General features: G+C 36.7%; 1 protein-coding gene across 6 annotated transcripts in view; it reads left to right on the forward strand.

Annotated features, from left to right (window-relative positions):
• AGPS (alkylglycerone phosphate synthase) overlaps nucleotides 1-23,231 on the forward strand; it is a 160,850-nt gene that overhangs the window by 60,125 nt on the left and 77,494 nt on the right. For all 6 annotated transcript variants that reach the window (XM_077957233.1, XM_015110421.3, XM_077957232.1 and 3 more), the window contains 2 exons: nucleotides 14,828-14,953; nucleotides 21,333-21,441. In XM_077957233.1, coding sequence (XP_077813359.1) covers nucleotides 14,828-14,953; nucleotides 21,333-21,441 — 235 coding nt within the window. The remainder of the gene's footprint in view (nucleotides 1-14,827; nucleotides 14,954-21,332; nucleotides 21,442-23,231) is intronic.

A 23,231-nucleotide genomic window follows, 5' to 3' on the forward strand; every position in this document is an offset into this window, starting at 1 on the left:
CAGGTAATAGTGAAAATAAATTGGTTCCTTCAACTTTCTCAAACATAATCAAGATAACAATAACTCAGCTTTTGTAAACAAAAATTAGAAGGTTCCATTTGTTAGTGATGTACTGACCATTTTGTTCAACTTGGGCTATAGAGACCCCTCTCCCCCAGACCTTTAATAGGAAGAGATGTGATGTGATTGTTGATCTTATTTTGTTGTTGTTTTCTTTTCTTTCTTGAAAAGTTGATTGACGTTGGTCTTCTCCTGACCATTTCTGGATGATAGGCTTTGAAAAAAATTATTAAGCTATTTATTTTTTATTTAATGCAGTAAGATGCAGATAACTGGAATAAAATTGAACTTATTTGTTGAGACTGTTAAAGATCCTCAATAAATTAAGATTTTATATCAGATAAATAGGTTTGTCAATTATTATAGTTTATAATGAACTTCAGTGGGCAGAATAATAGTATTTAATGAAAAAACCTCTAAAACGTCCTGTATCAATATTCCATTACACTTGAATGAGGCATTATCAGCACAGCATTTTTTTTTATAACAAAGAATGGCCTTTTATGTCACCAATTTTGTATCTTTATTATAGCATTTGATGTAGTATTTTAACCTTTCCAAGTTTTCTTTTTTTTTTTTTAAAGGTTAGAATTAAAATTCAAGGAACATATTTCCTTGAAATTTAAATGACATTTTCCCAGACTAGGAACTTCTGATATTTTACCTAGTAGTTCATTTCCCTAAATGCCAATATAGAACTTACTTTTTTGCCTCCAGTAGGCTATAACGTAGTTCCTACAGCTATTTTGATCCCAGTTAAAGTTCTTCCTCGTTAGACTTCTATGCCCTTCAGATTCTACTTCAGTTGAGGTAACCAGTTTAAAACATCCTGCCTTTTCTTTCTGCAAGCTTAAAATGACACAAGTACAGTAGCTGGGTAGCACAGATTTTAATTGCTTTAACTTGTAAATCACATTGATGTTAACATGATAAAATTTAATGGAAGCTGCTAACATGTCAATTATGGATTTGGAGAATTTTTTCTAGGTTTATTAAATATTTGGCTACTTTATTTTATTAGTTAATGTCTGAGGATGTCTGACTCGCATATTTTTTCTGCTTAGGGACAGCATCACTAATAACCTCACATTATCTTTTTTTGTTTCTAACAGCTATTAGCTCTCACTGCAAACCTCAAATATAGCTCTTAGCTGTGTGACCTTGGGCAAGTTACTCACCTTTAAGCCTCAGTTTCTTTACCTATAAAGTGGGGATCATAATTCCTACTTTGGGGTTTTTTGTCAAGATGAAATAAGTTAATAATGTGAACTCCTTAGAACTTTGATTCATTCCGCTAATTTTTATTGAGCACTATTTGTTTCATTCAGGCTCACTTTAAATATTCTTTCTATATGCTATAGACTCCAAAATTTATATTATCATCCTAGACTTCTTTCCTGAACTGATATAGCCACTCGCCTAATTGATATCTCCACTTGCGTGTTTACAGACATTTCAAACTCCGCATTTTAAAAACTGAATTTTTAAAGGAAAATTTTGCAATCTTGCCTCCAAAATGTGTCTGTTCTGTAGCCTTCTTCTCTTCAGGAGATGGAATTCAATTCCTTAGGCAGCTTGGGCCACAATCTTTGCAGTCATAGATTTTTGTTTTATGTTGCTTTATAATAGCTTGAGATATAATTATCATCTAATATGTATAATTTAATGTGTACAATTTGATGCGTTTTGACACATGAATATAACCATAAAACCATCATCACAATCAATATAATGAGGATATCCACCCACCCCAAGTTTTCCTCTTGCTCATTTATATTCATTCCCTTCCCCACTCCCACCCACAACCCTTAAGCAACCCCCCAGCAATCACTGATTTGCTTTCTGTCACTGTAGATTTGTTTAAATTCCCTACAATTTTAATAAAGTGGAATCCTACAGCATGTGTGGGAGGGGGGTCTGGCTTCTTTCACTAGGCATAATTATTTTGAAATTCAGCCATATTGTTGCATTTATCAGTAGTTCATTTCTTTTTATTGCTCAGCAGTATTCCATTGTATAGATATGCCACTGTTTTGTTTATACATTCATCTGTTGATGAACACTTGGATTATTTCTAGTTTTGGGCTATTACAAATGAAGCTGCTATGAACACTCGTGTGCAGGTTTTTGTGTAGACATATACTTCCATTTCCTTTTGGTAAGTAACTGGAAATTGAATGAACAGATCAAAATGGTAGATATATATTTACCTTCTTGGGAAACTATGAAGTTTTTTCCCAGAGTGATTATATCATTTATATTTCCACCAGCACTGTATAAGAGTTCCAGTTTCTCCATATCTTTGCCAATACTTTGTATTGTTAGTCTTTTTAATTTTAGTCTAAACTTTAGTAGGTGCATAGTAGTATCTCATTGTAGGTTTGTTTTGTTTTTTTTATTTTGAGACAGAGTCTCACCCTGCTGCCCGAGCCGGAGTGCAGTGGCACGATCATGGCTCACTGCAGCCTTGACCTCCCTGGGCTTAGGCAATCCTCCCGCTTCAGCTTCCTGAGTAACTGAGACCACAGGCAAGTGCCACCATGCCTGGCTAATTTTTATATTTTTTTGTAGAGATGGAATTTTTTTGCCATGTTGCCCAGGCTGGTCCCGAACTCCTGGGCTCAAGTGTTCTGCCCACCTTGGCCTCCCAAAGTGTTGGGATTATAGGCACGGGCCCCTGGCCTCATTGTAGTTTTAATTTGTATTTCTCTAATCACTAGTGATGTTGAACATCTTTTCATGTGCTTATTTGCCATCCATATATCTTTATTGGTGAAGTTCTCCTTAAATTATTTGCCCAATTTTAAGATTGGGTTGTTTTCTTACTAATGAGTTTTGGAATTCTTTATTTATTCTGGGAATAAGTCTTTTTTCAGGTATATGCTTTGCAAATATTTTCTCTCAGTCTGTGGTTTCTCTCTTCATTTTCTTACAGTATCTATAGAAGACCAGCTGTTTTTAATTTTAATGAAGCCCAGTGTATTAATTTGTCTTTGTATCATGCTTCTGCTATTTGTATCATAATGCAAGGTTGTAGAGATTTTCTCCCATTTGAGTTTTATAATTTTTAGTCTTACATTTAGGTTTCTGATCAGTTTTGAAGATTTCTGAGTTATTATTTGTATATGGTATAAAACTGGATTGACGTTAATGATTTTTGCATATGGATATCCAATTGTTCAGCACCATTTATTAGAAAAGATTATCCTTTCTTCACTGAGTTGACTTTGCACCATCATTTAAAAAAAAATCTGTTGTCTATATATGTCTGCTTCTAGTTCTGGACTCTATATATGTCTGTCTCTGTGCTAATACCATATGGTTTGGATTACTATAGCTTTATCATAAGTATTTTTTTCAAAGTTGTTTAGGCTGTTCTAGGTTCTTTGTATGCTAGTTTCTGTTAAAAAAAGAAAAAGTCCCATTGGGATTTTGATTGGGGTTGCATTGACTCTATATATCAGTTTGAGGAGACTGACAGCATAACAGTTTAGATTCTTCTGACCTGACCCATGAACATGGTATATCTTTAATTTTTTGTAGGTCTGTAATTTCTCTCAAGAGTGTCTTACGGTTTTCTAAGTACGTGTCTTTCATTCTTTCTTTCAAGATCTCATTCTGTTGTCCAGGCTGGAGTCTAGTGGCACCATCATAGCTCACTGTAACCTCAAACTCCTGGGCTTAAATGACCCTCCTGCTGCAGCCTCCCCAGTAGCTAGGCATGTGCCACCATGCTTGGCTAATTTTTAAATTTTTCTGGAAACAGGACCTTGCCATATTGCCCAGACTGGTCTCAAACTTCTTGCTTCAACCTATCATTCCACCTTGGCCTCCCAAAGTGTTGGGATTATCAGTATGAGCCACCATACCTGGCCTCGTATATTTTTAAAAATAGGATTTGTCCCTAAGGAGTACATATTTTTTGGTGCTGTTGTAATTGGTATTTTTAAAAATTGTCGGCCGGGTGCGGTGGCTCAAGCCTGTAATCCCAGCACTTTGGGAGGCCGAGGCGGGTGGATCACGAGGTCAGGAGATCGAGACTATCCTGGCTAACATGGTGAAACCCCATCTCTACTAAAAATACAAAAAACTAGCCGGGCGTGGTGGCGGGCGCCTGTAGTCTCAGCTACTTGGGAGGCTGAGGCGGGAGAATGGCGTGAACCCGGGAGGCGGAGCTTGCAGTGAGCCGAGATCACGCCACTGCACTCCAGCCTGGGAGACACAGCGAGACTCCGTCTCAAAAAAAAAAAAAAAAAAAAAAAAATTGTCAGTTTCTGGTTGTTCTTTAATAGTGCATAAAAATACAGTTTTTTAAAATACTGATCTTATATCCTGCAACTTTACTAAATTCACTAAATTTTAACAAGCATTTTTTTGTATATCTCGTTGGATTTTTTACATAGATGGCTATGTTGTGTGTGAGTAAGAACAGTTTTCTTTCTTTCTTTCCAATCTGTTTGCCTTTTTTTCTTTTTCTCACCTGATTGTACCGGCCAGATAATGTTGAAAGTAAGTGAGACTTGTTCCTGATTTAGGAGAGATGTGTTCAGTCCTTTACTATTAAGTATTTGTTAACTATAGGTGTTTTTTGTAGATACCCTTTATCAAGTTGAAGAAGTCCCTTTCTTGTGTTAGTTTATAGAGTTTTAATTAGGAATGGATGATGGATTTGTGAAAGAAAATGTTATTTTGTGTCTTATAGTAGAGGTTAAGTTGAAGTAATTTATTTGAGTTCAGTCTTATTTTCTAAAGTAGAAAATCAGTGCTAATTTTTTTTCCCAATTATTGCTTTAGTGACATGCCACAAATTTTGATATATTTGTTTTCATTAATTTGAAAATATTTTCTACTTTTTTGATTTTTTTCTTTGATCCATGGTTTACTCACCATGTATATATGTTATTTAGTTCCCAATTATTTTGGGATTTTTCCAGATATCTTTCTGTCATTGATTTCTATATTCTGTTGTGTTCAGAAAACATGCTTGATATGACTTGAATCCTTTCAAATTTATTGCTACTTGTTTTATGGCCCACAGTACAGCCTATTTTTAAAATGTTCCATGTGCACTTGCAAAGAATGTGCTTTCCTGCTGCTGTTTGGTGGAGTAGTCTTTAAATGTCTGTTAGGTGAGATTGACTTATAATGTAATTCAGATATCTTATATTTTTTATTTTCTGTCTACTTGTTCTGTCAGTTATTGAAGGGGGATATTAAAACCTCCAACAATAATTGTAGATTTGTATATTTCTTCTTGTAGTTCTATTTTTGCTTGGTATATTTTAAAGCTCGATTATTAGGGGGATAAATGTTCAGGATTGTTATGGCTTCTTGATTAATTGACCCTTTTGTCATTATGAAATGACCTCCTTTATTTGTGATAACATGCTTTGCTCTGAAATCTGCTTTTTCTGATATTAAAATAGCTATTGGAGTTTTCTTAGCATATCTTTTTGCTTTTTCCATTATTTTACTTTTAATTAGTTTGTATCTTTATATTTAGAATGTTTTTCTTATAGGCAGCATATAATTGGTTCTTTTCTTTTTATCTAATTTGACAATCACTACCTTTTCATTGAGGTGTTTAGATCATTTATCTTCAGTGTGATTTATTGTGGTTTAGTTTAAATCTGTCATCTTACTATTCATTTTCTGTATTTCCCATCTGTTTTTGTTTTTCTTTTCCTCTTTTACTGCCTTTTTGGGATTTTAAAAAAATGATATGTTTTATCTCTTTAGTTTCTTTAGTAGCTTTAAATTTTTGTTTTGTTTTTAGGATTTGTAGTATACATCTTTAACTTGTATCAGCTACCTTTGAGTGATACTGTAACACTTTGCAGTATCATTTAAAAAATTTAAATAATATGAAAGTATCTTGTGTATTTACCCATCTAGTTAACCTTTCCAATACCCTTAATTTTGTCTGATGTTATTTGCCTTCTGCTTGAAGGACTTCTTTTAACATGACTTTAGTGTAGGTCTCCTGTTGGCAAATTCTAATTTTGTCTGAAAATGTCTTTCTTTCACCTTTGTTTTTAAAGAAGATATTTGAAGTGAGTATATAATTGTAGATTGATAGTCTTTCAGCAGTACAAAGATGTTGCTCCACTGTTACCTCACTTTATTGCTTTTCATGAGATATCTGATATTATCTTTGTCTTTGTTTCTGTGTATGTAATATGTTTTTTTCCCCGCTGGCTACTTTTTTTTTTCCTTTGAGACAGAGTTTCGCTCTTGTTGCCCAGGCTGGAGTGCAATGGCACGATCTCGGCTCACTGCAACCTCCGCCTCCCAGGTTCAAGTGATTCTCCTGCCTCAGCCTCCAGAGTAACTAGGATTACAGGCGTGCACCACATGCCTGGCTAATACTATATTTTTAGTAGAGATGGGGTTTCACCATGTTGGTCAGGCTGGTCTAAAACTCCTGACCTCTGGTGATCCCCCACCTCAGCCTCCCAAAATGCTGGGATTATAGGCATGAGCCACCACACCCAGCCTAGGTTGCAGACTTTATGATGCTTAACCTAAATACTTCAGCACCATCTCCTAAAAACAGAAGAATAGTGTTCTTCTTTATAACTACAATACCATTATCATGTCTAAGAAAATCAGTAGTAATTTCTTTTTTTTTTTTTTTTTTGAGACAGAGTCTCGCTCTGTCGCCCAGCAGGCTGGAGTGCGTCCCAACCTCTGCCTCCTGGGTTCAAGTGATTCTCCCGCCTCAGCCTCCTGAGTAGCTGGGATTACAGGCATGAGCCACCATGCCCGGCTAATTTTGTAGTTTTAGTAGAGACGGCGTTTCTCCATGTTGGTCAGGCTGGTCTTAAACTCCCGACCTCAGGTGATTTCGCCCGCCTAAGCCTCCCAAAGTGCTGGGATTACAGGCGTGAGTCACTGTGCCTGGCCCCCTCTGGCTACTTTTAAGATTTTCGTGTTATTACTGGTTTGAGCAATTTGATTGTCATGGACCTTGGTGTAGTTTTTCTCTGTGTTTCTTTTGTTGAGGATTTGTTAAGCTTTTTTGATTTGTGGCTTTATAGTTTTCATCTAATTTTGACAAACTTTGTCCATTATTTCTTCAACTGTCCATCAAACCCCCCTCCCCGCCGACCTTTAGGGACTCTGTTTACTCACTTATTAGGCTCTTGAAGTTCCACAGCTCACTGCTACTCTTTTCATTTTTTTCTTTTAGTTCCTGTTGCCATGTCTTGAAGTTCACTACTGTTTTATTTTGCTATGTCTTTTCTGCTCTTAATCCCATTAAATATATTTTTAATTTCAGACATTATATTTTTCATCTCCAGATGTTTAATTTGGGTCTTTTTATATGTTGCATGTCTCTACTTAACTTTTTGAACATATGGAATACAATTATAATAACTGTTTTAATGTTCTTGTCAGCTGTGTCTAACATGTGTGTTAGTTCTGGATTGGTTTTGATTTTCACCCCATAATGATTATGGGGTGTTTTCCCACTTCTTTGTAGCTTGATAATTTTTATTTTTTAATTTTATTTTTATTATATGTATATATTTTTTATTTTTATTTTTAATTTTGAATGGTAATTTTTGATTAGATGGTAGCCATTGTGAATTTTGATGTTTTTCAATTCTACAAATATTCTTCAGTTTTTTTCCTGGGATGCACTTATTTGGAAACAGTTGATCCTTTAGTTGTTGCTTTTATGATCTTTTGCTTTTTTCAGTCTGAGGCTAATTATTTTCCACTATTGTGGTATGACATTCTTGGGTATCCTACCTAATATTCTATGAATTAAGAGTTTTCTCACTTGGGCTAGTGGAAACAGGTACTGTTTCTGGCCCTCTGTGAGTGCTGGCACTGTTCTCTAATCTACTGGTGTCCAACCCTTTGAATGTGAGGACTTTGGTGGCAGATATCATGAAAATTATGCATAGACCTTTTTTTTTTTTAAGCTCGTCAGCTATTGTTAGTGTTAGTGTATTTTATGGGTGGCCCAAGACAATTCTTCTTCTTTCAGTGTGGCCCAGGGAAGCCAAAAGATTGGACACCCGTGCTCTAATCCATCTAGATTATTTCTTCCTCTGATCTTTGGTATTTCACTCACTTGCATTTACGTTTCAGTACTCTGCTGAAGACCTGAGGGGTATGCTCTGCAGCTCTCCAGGCATCTTTCTTTGTGCTGCTTTTTTCTGTACTTTTTCCTATGAACTCTAAATGCCTTGATTGCCCACAGCTCTATGCTCAATCTCAACTCAGTGTTTGCCAAGTTCAGCCTGGATTCTGTTTCCGTGGAGTGCTAAACTAGGGTCAAGTCACAGTGCTCACCACCTTTGTTTACTTTCTCATAGGGATCACCATCCTTCCTGACTGCATGTTCAGTGTTTGAAAACTAATTTTTTTCTTTTTTAAAATACAGGAATGGGGTCTCGCTATGTTGTCCAGGTTGGTCTTGAGCTCCTGGCATCAAGTGATCCTCCCACCTCAGACTCCTAAAGTGTTAGGATTACAGGCGTGAGCCACCATGCCTGCCTGTTTCTTCTATTTTTCTGTGTTTTAGTCTTTTTAGGTAGGAGGGTAAATCCTAGCTCCTTTTACTTCAGTTTGGGTAGAGGGGGAAGTTCCTGCTTTGCTTTTTATTTTTTTCATCACACTTCTAATTTTTCTGTATAATTTAATGATGATTCTTACTAATTTCAGTTTCCTTTACTATTTCTCCTTTTTTTTTTTTTAGCAGCATATACATTTTTCTCAATATCTCTCTATAATATAAACACCATAATTTAGGGATTTTTAAAGTGTTATATCTGAAGCTCAACTCATGGTCAATAAATATTTGTTGTTTCAGTATTGAATTGGAACAAAAGTGAGATAAAGTTTTTATTCCCGTAGAGCTTCATGGCACATGGTAAATGGTTAATGAACACAGTTATTTTTATCTAGCATAGTATGGGGCAGAGATGTTATTTTATTAAAAAAGAAATCTTGAGTCAGGCATGGTGGCTTATGACTATAATTCCAGCACTTTGGGAGGCCAAAGCAGGAGGAATGCTTGAGCCCAGGATTTGAGGCTGCAATGAGCCATGATTGTGCCATTATACTCCAGTTTGGGAGACAGAGTGAGACACTTCCTCAGGGAACGTGGGGGATGAATGTTTGATTAATTGTATGAGTAAATCTTCAGCAAATTTTTCTTACCAGCTAATGGCATTAACAGAGACACAGACCTTTAAAGGAGAAAGTGGCCAAATGTATATGATCTTAGATACCATTTATTAAGCACTTACTATGCACCAGCAATTGTTCCTCACTAAATTTGCATATTGTGGTATACTGTGGTATGCAAATTTTCTAGCAACAATAAATGACAAGTTTCAAACCCAGGGATTTTTGTTTGTTTTCTTAAACTTTTTGGCAAGAAAAACCCAGGTTTTCAACCATTACACTTTCTTCACTTATTTAGTAGGAAGTTAGTAAGATTTTAAAGAAGTAAATTTAAAGTGGTGTGGTAGAGCTCCTTCAGCATGGGGAACATCTGTTTTTTTTGGTATCTTTATCTTTTGCTTTACACAATTCCTGGTATATAGTACCTTCTTGTAATTGGAGAAGGTAATGAAGTAACCTCCCAAACAAAATAAACAAATTAATAGTATATATAATATTGGATATACTGATAGAAATAAAGTGTAACACCCCACTGTCAATACTAGACAGGTCAATGAGACAGAAAATTAACAAGGATATTCAGGACTTGAACTCAGCTTTGGACCAAGCACAGCTAATAGACATCTACAGAGCTCTCCACCCCAAATCAACAGAATATATATTCTTCTCAGTACCTCATTGCACTTATTCTAAAATTGACCACATAATTGGAAGTAAAACACTCCTCAGCAAATGCAAAAGAACAGAAATCATAACAGTCTCTCAGACCACAGTGCAATCAAATTAGAACTCAGGATTAGGAAACTCACTCAAAACTGCACAACTACATGGAAACTGAACAACCTGCTCTTGAATGACTACTGGATAAATAACTAAATGAAGGCAGAAATAAAGCTGTTCTTTGAAACCAGTGAGAACGAAGACACAATGTACCAGAATTTCTGGGACACATCTAAAGCAGTGTGTAGAGGGAAATTTATGGCACTAAATGCCCACAAGAGAAAGCAGGAAAGATCTAAAATTGACACCCTAACATCAAAATTAAAAGAACTAGAGAAGCAACAGCAAACAAATTCAAACGCTAGCAGAAGACATGAAATAACTAAGATCAGAGCAGAACTGAAGGAGATAGAGACACAAAAAACCCTTCAAAAAATCAATGAATCCAGGAACTGTTTTTTGAAAATATCAACAAAATAGACCACTAGCCAGACTAGTAAAGAAGAAAAGAGAGAAGAACCAAATACATGCAATAAAAAAATCTGTAGGGGATATCTCCACTGATCCCACAGAAATACAAACTACCATCAGAGAATACTATAAACGCCTCTACACAAATCAACTAGAAAATCTAGAAGAAATGGATAAATTCCTGGACACATACACCCTCCCAAGTCTAAGCCAGGAAGAAGTCAAATCCCTGAATAAACCAATAAGAAGTCCTGAAATTGAGGCAGTAATTAATAGCCTACCAACCAAAAAAAGTACAGGACTAGATGGATTCACAGCCGATTATACCAGAGATGCAAAGAGGAGCTGGTACCATTCCTTCTGAAACTATTCCGGGCAGAGACACAACAAAAAAAGAAAATTTCAGACCAACATCCCTGATGAACATTGATACGAAAATCCTCAATAAAATACTGACAAACCAAACAAATCCAGCAGCACATCAAAAACCTTATCCACCGCAAGCAAGTTGGCTTCATACCTGGGATGTAAGGCTGGTTCAACATATGCAAATCAACCAACATAATCCATCACAGAAACAGAACCAATGACAAAAACCACATGATAATCTCAATAGATGCAGAAAAGGCCTTCGATAAAATTCAGCACCCCTTCATTCTAAAAACTCTCAATAAACTAGGTATCGATGGAACGTATCTCAAAATATTAAGAGCTATTTATGACAAACCCACAGCCAATACCATAGTGAATGGGCAAAAACTGGAAGCATTCCCTCTGAAAACTGGCACAAGACAAGGATGCCCTCTCTCACCACTCCTATTCAACATAGTATTGGAAGTTCTGGCCAGGGCAATCAGGCAAGAGAAAGAAATAAAGGGTATTCAGATAGGAAGAGAGGAAGTCAAATTGTCTCTGTTTGCAGATGACATGATTGTATATTTAGAAAACTCCATCGTCTCAGCCCAATATCTCCTTAAGCTGATAAACAACTTCAGCAGAGTCTCAGGATACAAAATCAATGTGCAAAAGTCACAAGCATTCCTATACACCAATAACAGACAAACAGAGAGCCAAATCATGAGTGAACTCACATTCACAGTTGCTACTAAGAGAATAAAATACGTACAAATACAACTTACAAGGGATGTGAAGGACCTCTTCAAGGAGAACTACAAACCACTGCTCAAGGAAATAAAAGAGTACACAAACAGATGCAAAAACATTCCATGCTCATGGATGGGAAGAATCAATATCATGAAAATGGCCATACTGCCCAAAGTAATTTATAGATGCAATGCTATTCCTATCAAGCTACCACTGACTTTCTTCACAGAATTGGAAAAAACTACTTTATACTTCATATGGAACCAAAAAAGAGCCCACGTAGCCAAGACAATCCTGGGCAAGAAGAATAAAGCTGGAGGCATCACGCTACCTGACTTCAAACTATACTACAAGGCTACAGTAACCAAAACAGCATGGTACTGGTACCAAAACAGATATATAGACCAATGGGAAAGAACGCAGGCCTCAGAAATAACACTATGCATCTACAACCATCTGATCTTTGACAAACCGGATACACACAAGCAATGGGGGAAAGATTCCCTATTTAAGCAATGATGTTGGGAAAACTGGCTAGCCATATGCAGAAAACTGAAACTGGACCTCTTCCTTACACCTTATACAAAAATCAACTCAAGATGGATCAAAGACTTAAACGTAAGACCTAGGACCATAAAAATCCTAGAAGAAAACCTGGGCAATACCATTCAGGACATAGGCATGGGCAAAGGCTTCATGTCTAAAACACCAAAAGCAATGGCAACAAAAGCCAAAAGTGATAAATGGGGTCTAATTAAACTAAAGAGCTGCTGCACAGCAAAAGAAACTATCATCAGAGTGAACAGACAACCTACAGAATGGGGGAAAATTTTTGCAATCTATCCATCTGACAAAGGGCTAATATCCAGAATCTACAAAGAACATAAACAAATTTACAAGAAAAAAACAACCCTGTCGAAAAATATGCAACTGATATGAACAGACACTTTTCAAAAGAAGACATTTATGTAGCCAACAGACATAAAAAAAATGCTCATCATCACTGGTCATTAGCAAAATGCAAATCAAAACCACAATGAGATACCATCTCACGCCAATTAGAATGGTGATCAATAAAAAGTCAGGAAACAACAGATGCTGGAGAGGTTGTGGAAAAATAGGAATGCTTTTATGCTGTTGGTGGGAGTGTAAATTAGTTCAACCATTGTGGAAGACGGTGTGGCAATTCCTCAAGGATCTAGAACTAGAAATACCATTTGACCCAGCAATCCCATTATTGGGCATATACCCGAAGGATTATAAATCAGCCTACGATAAAGACACATGCACATGTATGTTTATTGTATCACTATTCACAATAGGGAAGACTTGGAACCAACCCAAATGTCCATCAATGATAGAATGGATTAAGAAAATGTGGCATATATACACCATGGAATACTATGCAGCCATAAAAATGGATGAGTTCATGTCGTTTGCAGGGACAGGGATAAAGCTGGAAACCATCATTCTCAGCAAACTGTCACAAGATCAGAAAACCAAACACCACATGTTCTCACTCATAAGTGTGAGTTGAACAATGAGAACACATGGATACAGGGAGGGGAACATCACACACTAGGGCCTGCAATGGGGTGGGAGGCTAGGGGAGAGATAACATTAGGAGAAATACTTAATGTAGATGATGGGTTGATGGGTGCAGCAAACCACCATGTCACATGTATACCTATGTAACAAAACTGCACGTTCTGCACGTGTAACCCAGAACTTAAAGTATAATAATAAAAACAATGCAAGTAAGAGGTACCACTTGGGGAACCATCAGTTAAAACAAGTGATTTAACTGTTTCCCATCTGTGAAAATAGGAATAATAATAGTGTCAGCTTCATAGGGTTGTTGAGCAGATTAAATGAATTAACACACCTACAAAAAAAAAAAAAAGAAATAGTTAAAGTGTGTACTAAATGATTTGCTTCTGTATAATGTCGAAGTTTGTTTTGTCATGAGAGTATGTGAAACCTGTCTTTGCTGTACCTGGTACATCTTAGGGCTCCATGAATATCTTTTCTTCTTTTCCCAATTTCATAAAATTGAGTAAAAGGTTATGTTTTAAAAGAAAATTGAGGAACAGTAGTGTTTTAAGAGAAAATAATTTGTAGTATTTTGTTTGGAGATGGAGTTAGGGAAGAAATATTATGTAACAGTCTGATAATCTTCATTTATCATAAATAAATGGCTCTTCAGCCATTTAAGCTTCTTTTTTATAGATGGATATTAACCTCTTAAATCTAAATAACATACTGAATATTTAGTGGAGAAACTTATTATATAACAGTTGATGTCTTTTAAAATCTTGTTTTCCTAGCAGCAAAATTAGAATAGATAGAGAATTTGTATTGCTGATATGCAAAACCTAACAAATTATATTTAACCTGATAGGCTTTCATATTTCGGATTACAACTTTCACACCATACTTAAATACAAATATACAGATGTGGCTGATATATTCTACATCTCTGCGTGGCTTACTTGAAAAATAGAACAGTTGCTTAACTGGATGACTATCAAAATGGTCAACACAGATTGATGGGCTTGAGTGCAGCAGACAGCGGGTATGCAGATGGTGGTGTCTGTACCGTTTGAGAAGAGATGGCTGAGTCTTTAAAATGATTTCACTGGAATGGCTTTGGTGGTGTTGCAATAAAGGGCATCTATTCAATCTCAGGTGCTGTGCAGATGGCAAAGCCAAGATAATGTAGAAAAATGAGAAACAAGTGACTATTTAATGTACAGTAATGCATGATCTGCATCACAAGTAAATGACAGTATTACATGCAGGAAACCTAGCCAGATGCCTGTACATTAAAACACATGACTCCTTGAGAGAATTAAATATAGGCAATTTGCTCAGATTTTCTGCAGGCCTGCTGCATATTACATTAGGGTAGAGAGAACAAGAGATTAAGTGCTTTATTTATTGAAAGTGTTTAGGTAAAGTTGGCAGTTAATTAAACATAATCCAATCTCCATATATTTAAATTACCTCTTTGTAGAAAAGTGGGGAAGAACAGCTGGCCTTAAAACAAAAGGATGTAAGGAGTATGATTATCTGGTGAACCTGTGAAAACTAAAACTTCTTTTAGACTACATTTTTCAATTTTGTAACATTTTCCAGTAGGCAAAAGCTTAAAAAAAATTTTTAGGACTAGTGTGATGAAAGTATCTTTTTTTTTTTTTGCTATGTGGGAATTAATAAATTCAAATATCAATGACATGGAAATTTTAAAGTGAGAGGAGTTAATGTGTTGAATGCTGTGTGTAATGGGACCATTTTCACTGTAAAATGTTACATTTTTGTTTTTCAGCTTAAAGAAAGTGGTTATTGTACAGGTCATGAACCAGATTCCCTGGAGTTCAGTACTGTAGGAGGATGGGTATCTACTCGGGCATCAGGCATGAAGAAGAATATCTATGGCAATATCGAGGACCTGGTAAATATTTTTCTAGTTATTATGTAATAATTGATTAGTATATAGATATTACAAAATGATTAGAAGCCTTTAAAAATTAACAGTTGGGGCCAGGCACGGTGGCTCATGCCTGTAATCCCAGCACTTTGGGAGGCCGAGGCAGGCGGATCATGAGGTCAGGAGATTAAGACTGTGCTGGCTAACACGGTGAAACCCTGTCTCTACTAAAAATACAAAAAAAAATTAGCCGGATGTGGTGGCGGGCGCCTGTAGTCCCAGCTACTTGCGAGGCTGAGGCAGGAGAATGGTGTGAACCTGGGAGGCGGAGCTTGCAGTGAACTGAAATTGTGCCCCTGCACTCCAGCCTGGGCGACAGAGTGAGACTGCATCTAAAAAAAAAAAAAAAAAAAGAGTTGGACAGTAGATCCCCCCTCCCATAAGTATACTCCTTTTGACTATAATAACATTGAACATGTATAGTAGAAAGTTAACCAAAACACAACTGTGGTCATTATTTAAGGATGCCCCTTTTCAGGCAACTACGTTTTAAGCTTTATAGATGTTTCACAGTATCCAGCTCATGAAATACAGTCAGCTCTCTATATCCACTGGTTTCGTATCCACAGATTCAACCAAATGCAGCTCAAAAATATTTGGAAAAAAAAAATAACAATACCACAAGGAAAATAATACAAAAAGTACAGTAGAACAACAATTTACATAGTATTTACATTGTATTAGATATTCATAAATATTCTAAAATGATTTAAAGCATGTGAGAGGATGTGCATAGGTGTTATGCAAATACTGTGCTGTTTTATGTAAGGGACTTGAGTATTATGGATTTCGGTATCCTTGAAGGTCCTAGAACCAGTTCTTTGGTGATACTGAGGGATGTCTGTATACAAATATTATTTTACAAGGCTTGTGGAAATGAAGTCTTCAACTCTGCCATGATTTTAGTCCATTTACTTAGATGATTTCATTGTTGCTACTCTGTTTCCTTAGGAGATTTTGCATTTTTCTGAAAATAATTTTTCCTGTATAGAATTAAGGCTGATTGAAATTGTTCTACCAAGTAGTGGTATGACCTGTCATGTTTTATGTTCACACTACTTTTTGTAGCTGATATGGTGCCACTTTGCTGGGAGTTAGTATAATAATAGTATAAAATTCTGGGCACCCTAGTTAGGGATTAGGTATCATTTGTTCCATTTGTAGCTTTTTCAGTGATTAGTTGTGTGAATTTGTACAAATTGGTTTACCTTTCTAAACTTCAGTTTCCTCTTCTGTAAAATAGAATAATGATATTTGCTGCATAGAATTATTGTGAGGAGTAAAGGACATAAAATGAAAACTCAAAATCTCTGGTGTGTAGTAGGTGCTTCATAAATGTGGTTTCCTTATCGTCAATATTTTCATAGTAGTTTAAAAGAACTTTAATTTGAGACTATTAAATGATGTTCCCAACATTATTCCTGGAGCTGTTTAGCTTTGCTTTTGAAATCTAAAGTTTCCACATTTTCATCAATATCTTTGTTGATAGGAATATTAAATCTTTAATAAAATATGTTGGTTCTTTATAGTTAACACCAAGGAATTTAAAACTTTTGTCTATATTGTGAATAATACTTTTTAAATATTTCCATTATCCTATTTATTTTTCTTTATTCAGGACATTTAGAAAAGCACATTTTTCTTTTTGCAGTTAAAATAATCTAAATTCAGTTTTGGGGAGAAAATTTGATCCTTTTGCTATTGGATTATTAAGGACTTTATCAATGTTAAGCAAATATTTGGTAAACAGCTACCTTTAGCACTGCGAAAACATGTAATTTAATCATTTTTTGGAGATATTTAAGGGATACAAAGTAAAAGTGTACATCCTAGTGTAATTGTTTGCATTAATAATTACTTAGCACATTTTATTTTATTTTATTTTTGTTTGTTTGTTTGTTTTTGAGACGGAATTTCGCTCTTGTTGCCCAGGCTAGAGTGCAATGGCGCAATCTCAGCTCACCACAACCTTTGCCTCCCAAGTTCAAGCGATTCTCCTGCCTCAGCCTCCAGAGTAGCTGGGATTACAGGCATGCGCCACCATGCCCAGCTCATTTTGTATTTTTAGTAGAGACAGGGTTTCTCCATGTTGGCCAGGCTGGTCTCGAACTCCAGACCTGAGGTAATCCTCCCACCTCAGCCTCCCAAAGTACTGGAATTACAGGCATGAGCCACCGCACCTGGCCAGCACATTTTATTTTTAACTTAAATTTTTAAACTCTGCAATATATAGTATCCTCTGAAGCTGTCTTAATTTATATTATTTGCTTTTGTGAAAATTTTACTAAAGTTGATAGTCTTTTAATACGTGTGGTTACAATGGAACCCATGAAAAAAATTAAGGAACATGTTAATATACTTCTTAACAGTGAATATTTAATTAAAGCACAGTAAATAATGATGCTCATAGCTTAGTTAACTGTTTGAAAAAAGTTGAAGATAGTTGTTTAGTCCAAATTTTTTAAAAATTTAAAAGTTTTAACATCTGAAGAATCAGAAGTCTGTGTACAGTGGGATAAACTTTTCATCTTAAATTCTGGTTCCCACTTGTTTTCAAGGTCATTTTAAGGAATTCCAACAATAGTCCATCTCAAATACTTAATTTAGTGAATGTCTCTTCACTAACCAATTTCCTGAGCATATCTGATTACACTTTCTTATGCTAGTGTTACAGAGCTGAAGCTCATCGCTATTAGTGGTAATCCATTGCTTCTGTGAAAGGAGCCTTGCTACATTCTTCAGTTATGAAGCACTATTAGAAGGAAAAACATTGACCTCTGTAGTGACAAAACCAAACTAAAAATTCTGGATCTTCACAAAAGAAAGTAAAGTATGATGCCGTGAGCGTTTCATTTTGAAGAATTTTTGAAGAAAATGCTTCTTTTAAAATTATAATTGTGAATAGACAATTCAAGCAATTAGAAACTTGTTTTTTATTTAAAAATATTAATTACAGAAGTGTAAAAAATGTATGCTATAGCTGGGCATGGTAGTTCACACCTGTAATCCCAGCACTTTGAGAGGACAAGGCTTGAGGCCAGGAGTTGGAGACCAGGCTGGGCAACATAGCAAGACGTCATCTCTACAAAAAATTAAACAATTAGCTGGGCATGGTAGCACATGCTGTAGCTCTAGCTACTCAGGAGGCTGGAGTGGGAGAATTGCTTGAGCCCAGGAGTTTGAAGTTACAGTGAGCTATCATCCCACCACTGCACTCCAGCCTGGGTGACAAAGCAAGACCCTATTGTTTTTTTTTTAAGTGTCATGTGTATATTAAATACATATCATTTTGAACACTTTTAACATCTTCGTATTCATCCTTCTGTCATGGGATTCTTGGGATGTCAGTTTTTTAGCCAGAAACCTCTGGCTGGCAGCACCTTTGCCCAAGTTTTGCTTGGGCCCACTAGGCTTGTTCAGCCCACTGGGCCTGGCAGGCTGTGCTTGGCTTATGCTACTGGTCTGGATCCCATGCTTGCCAACGACGAGCCAGGCACAGAGCAGTGAGGAGTGTGTGAATGAGTGAATGTGGAGTCTGGCCACAGCGCACAGCCAGGGACGCCAGTTGTGGCAGGACGGGCGGCTCCAGGCATTGGCTCCCTGCAAGGCTGCGGCTGGACCAGGCATACTGCAGGCAGCTTCCGTTGCTGGCACCAGGGAATGTGGTGGTGCCTGGAAGCTTGGAGATGCCAGGGACTGCAGAGCCCCAAAGAGTGTGTCATAGCCCTGGCTCAGGGAGCTCCTAGGTCTGGGCCACAGCTCTTCTCTCCTTCTCTCTCCTGTCTTTCCCTCTCATTGCCCACCATGGGGCAAACAAGGGGTGTGTTTCAGCCCTGTTTCTGTTACAGCTCTTTCAGCTCCGCCATTTGGCGAGTCGTGCATTTTTGTCCCACATCCAGGAAGAATGAGGTATGTAGACAAGTGGGGGTGAGCAAGGTGAAGGGGTGCTTTATCGAGTGACAAAACAGCTCAGAGGAGACCCGTATTGGGTAGCTCCTTTCACAGGTAGGCCATCTTGACAAGCATCCAGCTCTCAGCAGAGAGCCCACAGTGGGTAGTTCCTTTCCACAGGCAGGGCATCCTGATGAGTGCTTAGCCCTCAGGAGAGAGGAGACACATAGTGGGTAGCTCCTCTCTGTCAGCAGGGCGTCCTGATGAGTGTCAGCTCTCAGCAGAGAGGAGATGCACAGTGGGTAGCTCCTTTCTGCAGACAGGTCATCTGATATCTGCCCAATTCTGGCTGAGTCCTGGGTTTTTATGGGGTTCAGAGAGGAGGAAGTGTGTGCTGATTGGCCCATGGATGATTATGGGCAGTCCTGGAATAAGCATCGTAAGTTCCCACTCTGGTCCATGGAACTGGCAGCACAGCCCCCCAGGCATCAGGCCCTCCCTGGCTTGAAGATGGGGTTTCACCAGGGACCGCACATTTCCGCCCAGGAGCCTGTCTGCCTCCTACAGCTGTTTATGGTTCCCAGATGCTCAGGCTGTTCATGCTGAGGGCCTCCTGCAGGCCAGTGCCAAGCTGCCCGCAACCCCCACTTATCCTTCCTTCTGTGCTCATTGGTGCCCAAAGTCCGGAGGCGGCTGAGGCAGCAGGGGGCTGGCATGTCAGCACTGCCCTGAGCATGCACACACCCGGCTGGATTGCACCAGCGTCCAGGCTCGGCCTCAGTTTTTCTCCAAGAATGGAGAGAAGCCAGGTAGTGGAAGCAGGCACTTCTGAGCCTGCAGGGGCCTGGGGATTCCCAGGCCCCCAAGAGTCTAGCGATGCCTGGGTCTGCAGCCACAGCTGGGTGGCTGCAGCTATGTCCAGGAGGGTGGGATTCCTGTGTGCTCCTGGCCCCCAAGAGCACAGGGATGCCTGGGTCCAGAGCCACAGCCGGGCTGCCGCAGCTGCACTCAAGAGTGCGAGGCTTTTGCTCTGCCAACTAGGAAGGGGGTGGGGCTTCGACCTGTTTCCGGCTCCTGTTGACTCTATGAAGTGCACAGCCCTGATCATGCCACCCCCACTGCAGCTGAAGTCTTTGCAGCAGCCACTCCAGATGAGCTGCTGGTGCCATCACTTCTAGAACTGTTTCTAGGCATACAATAAGCACATAAATATATCTAGTTTTTAATATAAAAAAGAGGACCATATGTGTTTAATCTGCTCTTTATGTTATCAATATATTAACATGTAAATGAACAGGTTTGCACCATCATTTTTAAAGAGTTATATAATTCTTTTATTGAGAATGCATGGTTTATTTAATTCCCTCTTAATGAACATTTAAATTATTCTTGATTTCAAAATTACAGAAAATAAAGGGAAAATAATCTTTTTAGTAATTTCTTTGGTATACATCTGTAATCATTTTCTTTGGGTAAGCTCCTTTAGTTGATTTGTTGGATGAAGAAGTTTATCCATTTTAGACTTTGGATCCTTACAGCCAAATTGCCCTGTAAAAATTTTGTACCAATTGACATTCTCACTAACACTATGAGAATCTTTGTATTTTACTGGACGTTTTATTTATGTTTTTGTATTTTGTTAATTGCTAGTGAATGTAAACTTTTAAAGGGTCCTCATTGGCAATTTTTATTTTGTATTTTGTGAATTGCTTATTGATGTTCTCTGCTCATTTCCTTCAATAATAAATAGACTGTTGTTATTTATCTGTCCAAAATTCATTCTAAAAATATGTTGGATTTTTACCTAACCGCTTCTGATTCCGATCTCAGGAACTATTTTTAGAGTGATCCTCCTTCCCCAGTGTACTTCCTTTCTCATTTGTATGATGAGTCACACATCTCTTTCCTTCTCTTAAAACTCAGTCATTGCTTCTGCTGCTTCATCCCAGTTTTGACCTGATCTTAGTTAATATTTAATTATTTTCATTGTTTTCTACTAAGTGGGATTGAAGGTGGGGATAAAGCAAGAATAATTTTTTTTTCTTAGAATTCTAATTGTCTAGTACTCATGCCTGACATGAATAATATGCTTCATCAAGATTATGATTATTGCTTAGTATTTGAGTCCTTTAGTTCTGTGCCATATGGATAACCCTAAATTTGGTTTAAATAAATGTGTTATTCTGTTGTTCTTAAGATAATGAATATCCCTAAACCAATTTAAATCAAGCGATGTACAATCTTAGAATGGTTTTTCCCTCTTTTAAGGTTATATACAAATTTAACTTTAGTCTAAAAATTACTAAAAGATACTAGAATTCTTAAAAACATCACAATTTATTAACCCAATACTTTAAAAGTAGGTTTTACACAAATATATATGAATGTCTGTACGTAGACACACATTCACTAACAGATGTCTAGAATTTACATCGTGTATTGTATTAAACAGGTGGTTCATATAAAAATGGTAACACCTAGAGGTATAATAGAAAAAAGCTGTCAAGGACCTCGTATGTCAACAGGCCCTGATATCCATCACTTCATCATGGGATCTGAAGGTAAATATAACTGTAAATTTATTAAGAAAAAATATGGGTTAGTCATGCAGTTTTGTGAAAATCTTTATATTGTGACATCAGATCTTTGAAAGACATGTTTTATATGTTTAAGGAGTTTTTAAAATTTTTATTTTAAGACTATAAAGTTTTATTATGAGAACATCTGATGAAATTTCCTCTTACATTATGCTTTTTTATGTTTCTAGAGACAGCTTGATCTTTTAATTTTTATTTCAGAATTTTTCATGAGTTTCAGGAAAAGTGATCATCAGGATTTAAAATGGTTTATTTTGACATTTTGTATTATAGTATTCTTAAATTTTGTCAGAATTATCGGGGGAAAGGATTGATAAAGCATTATCTTATTGTCTTGTCTTTCTATAATTATGTCTTTTATAAAGTTAATTACTATTTGATTTTTAGAAGTAGAATTTAAAATTCTGCTGGTTCACATATATTTTAAACTTCTGTTGGTCTTTTAAGTTTTCACTACACAAATAGTATCATTTGCTTGATTACTTAATGCTGGGTAGATTTGAATGTAGTTCATCTCATCTAAAACATTTAAGTCCTGTGCAGATCTGGAAAGAAGTAACCTTAAAATAATTATTATGTAGGCATGGTGAATTGTATGGATAAAGTAAACATGGGCTTATTTTTCAATTTTTAGAGTGAGAGAGGGACATTCCTTATATTCAGAGAAATAAGTTAAAAATAAGCAAGTATTTCTAGATTAACAGAGGAGCTCATTACTCACTTCAGAAGGTGGTCCAAGCTGCAGAAGATATATTTTGGTAACATTTAGCCATATTCATAAATTAAAAAGCAGGTACAATAAACTAAGATGTTAGGCTTAAATTCTAATCTGACAGTAACATCGAAGAGGGAAAAATATAATAAACTATGTTTCTTAGTGATGTAATACAGATCAGTTGTTTGGCTGATGACCAGTAGTATAGCTTAGATGTTCTTCATGGTAACCAATGACAGACCTTTGTCAAGATATCTCACCAGTTTACTCAGTTTATTCCTTTTCTGATCAGCATACTCTTCTATGAAAAAACAAAACTATATTTGTAATAAGAAAAATAATATTAAATTCATTTAAAATAACGTAGTTACTTTATATTATTCTGGGACTTCTTATACTAATGCATCATCTACAAATTAGAAGAAATAACTTTTTGCCATTGGAAGTCAAGTTGAATAACAAAAATAGGCATTAAAACTCATAATTGTTCATTACATTTTTTGATATTTACATAGTTGGAGTCAACTCTATAAATATAAATAATTTTTTTTCAAATAGCCACATTATACTTTTTTTTTTTTTTCCCATCAGTCAGCCTTTTAAAAATTCTAGTTGCTAGATATTATGCTGGGACATTTGAGATAGATAATAACAGACAATTATATAACAGCATGACAAATTAAATGATCAAGTAAAATGCAGAAGAAATATAGACAAGATGAAGTTGATAGGTGCTTACAAAGGCTTCCCCAGAGAGGCCATACCTAAAGTGGTCTTTGAGGTTGATAAGAAGAAAATAATTCCAGGTCAAGTTGAGGGAAGACAGAAGAGGGGAGTTGCCCTTCAGAATGACCATCATATTGGTGGGCTTAGAAATAAGAAAGGGCCGTGTCTGCCTCATTACGAGGCTGCCGGTTTTTCAGTATGACTGGAATTTAAGGTTTAATTGTGGAGTAGAACAGTCTGTAGGTCTAGGGGCAGAATGGTAAGGACTACAGGGTAGCTGGAGAGATAATTTGGTCTTTTCATGCCTTTTAAA

The sequence above is a fragment of the Macaca mulatta genome, chromosome 12 (assembly GCF_049350105.2).
Source record: "Macaca mulatta isolate MMU2019108-1 chromosome 12, T2T-MMU8v2.0, whole genome shotgun sequence".
Classification (NCBI taxonomy): Eukaryota; Metazoa; Chordata; class Mammalia; order Primates; family Cercopithecidae; genus Macaca; species Macaca mulatta.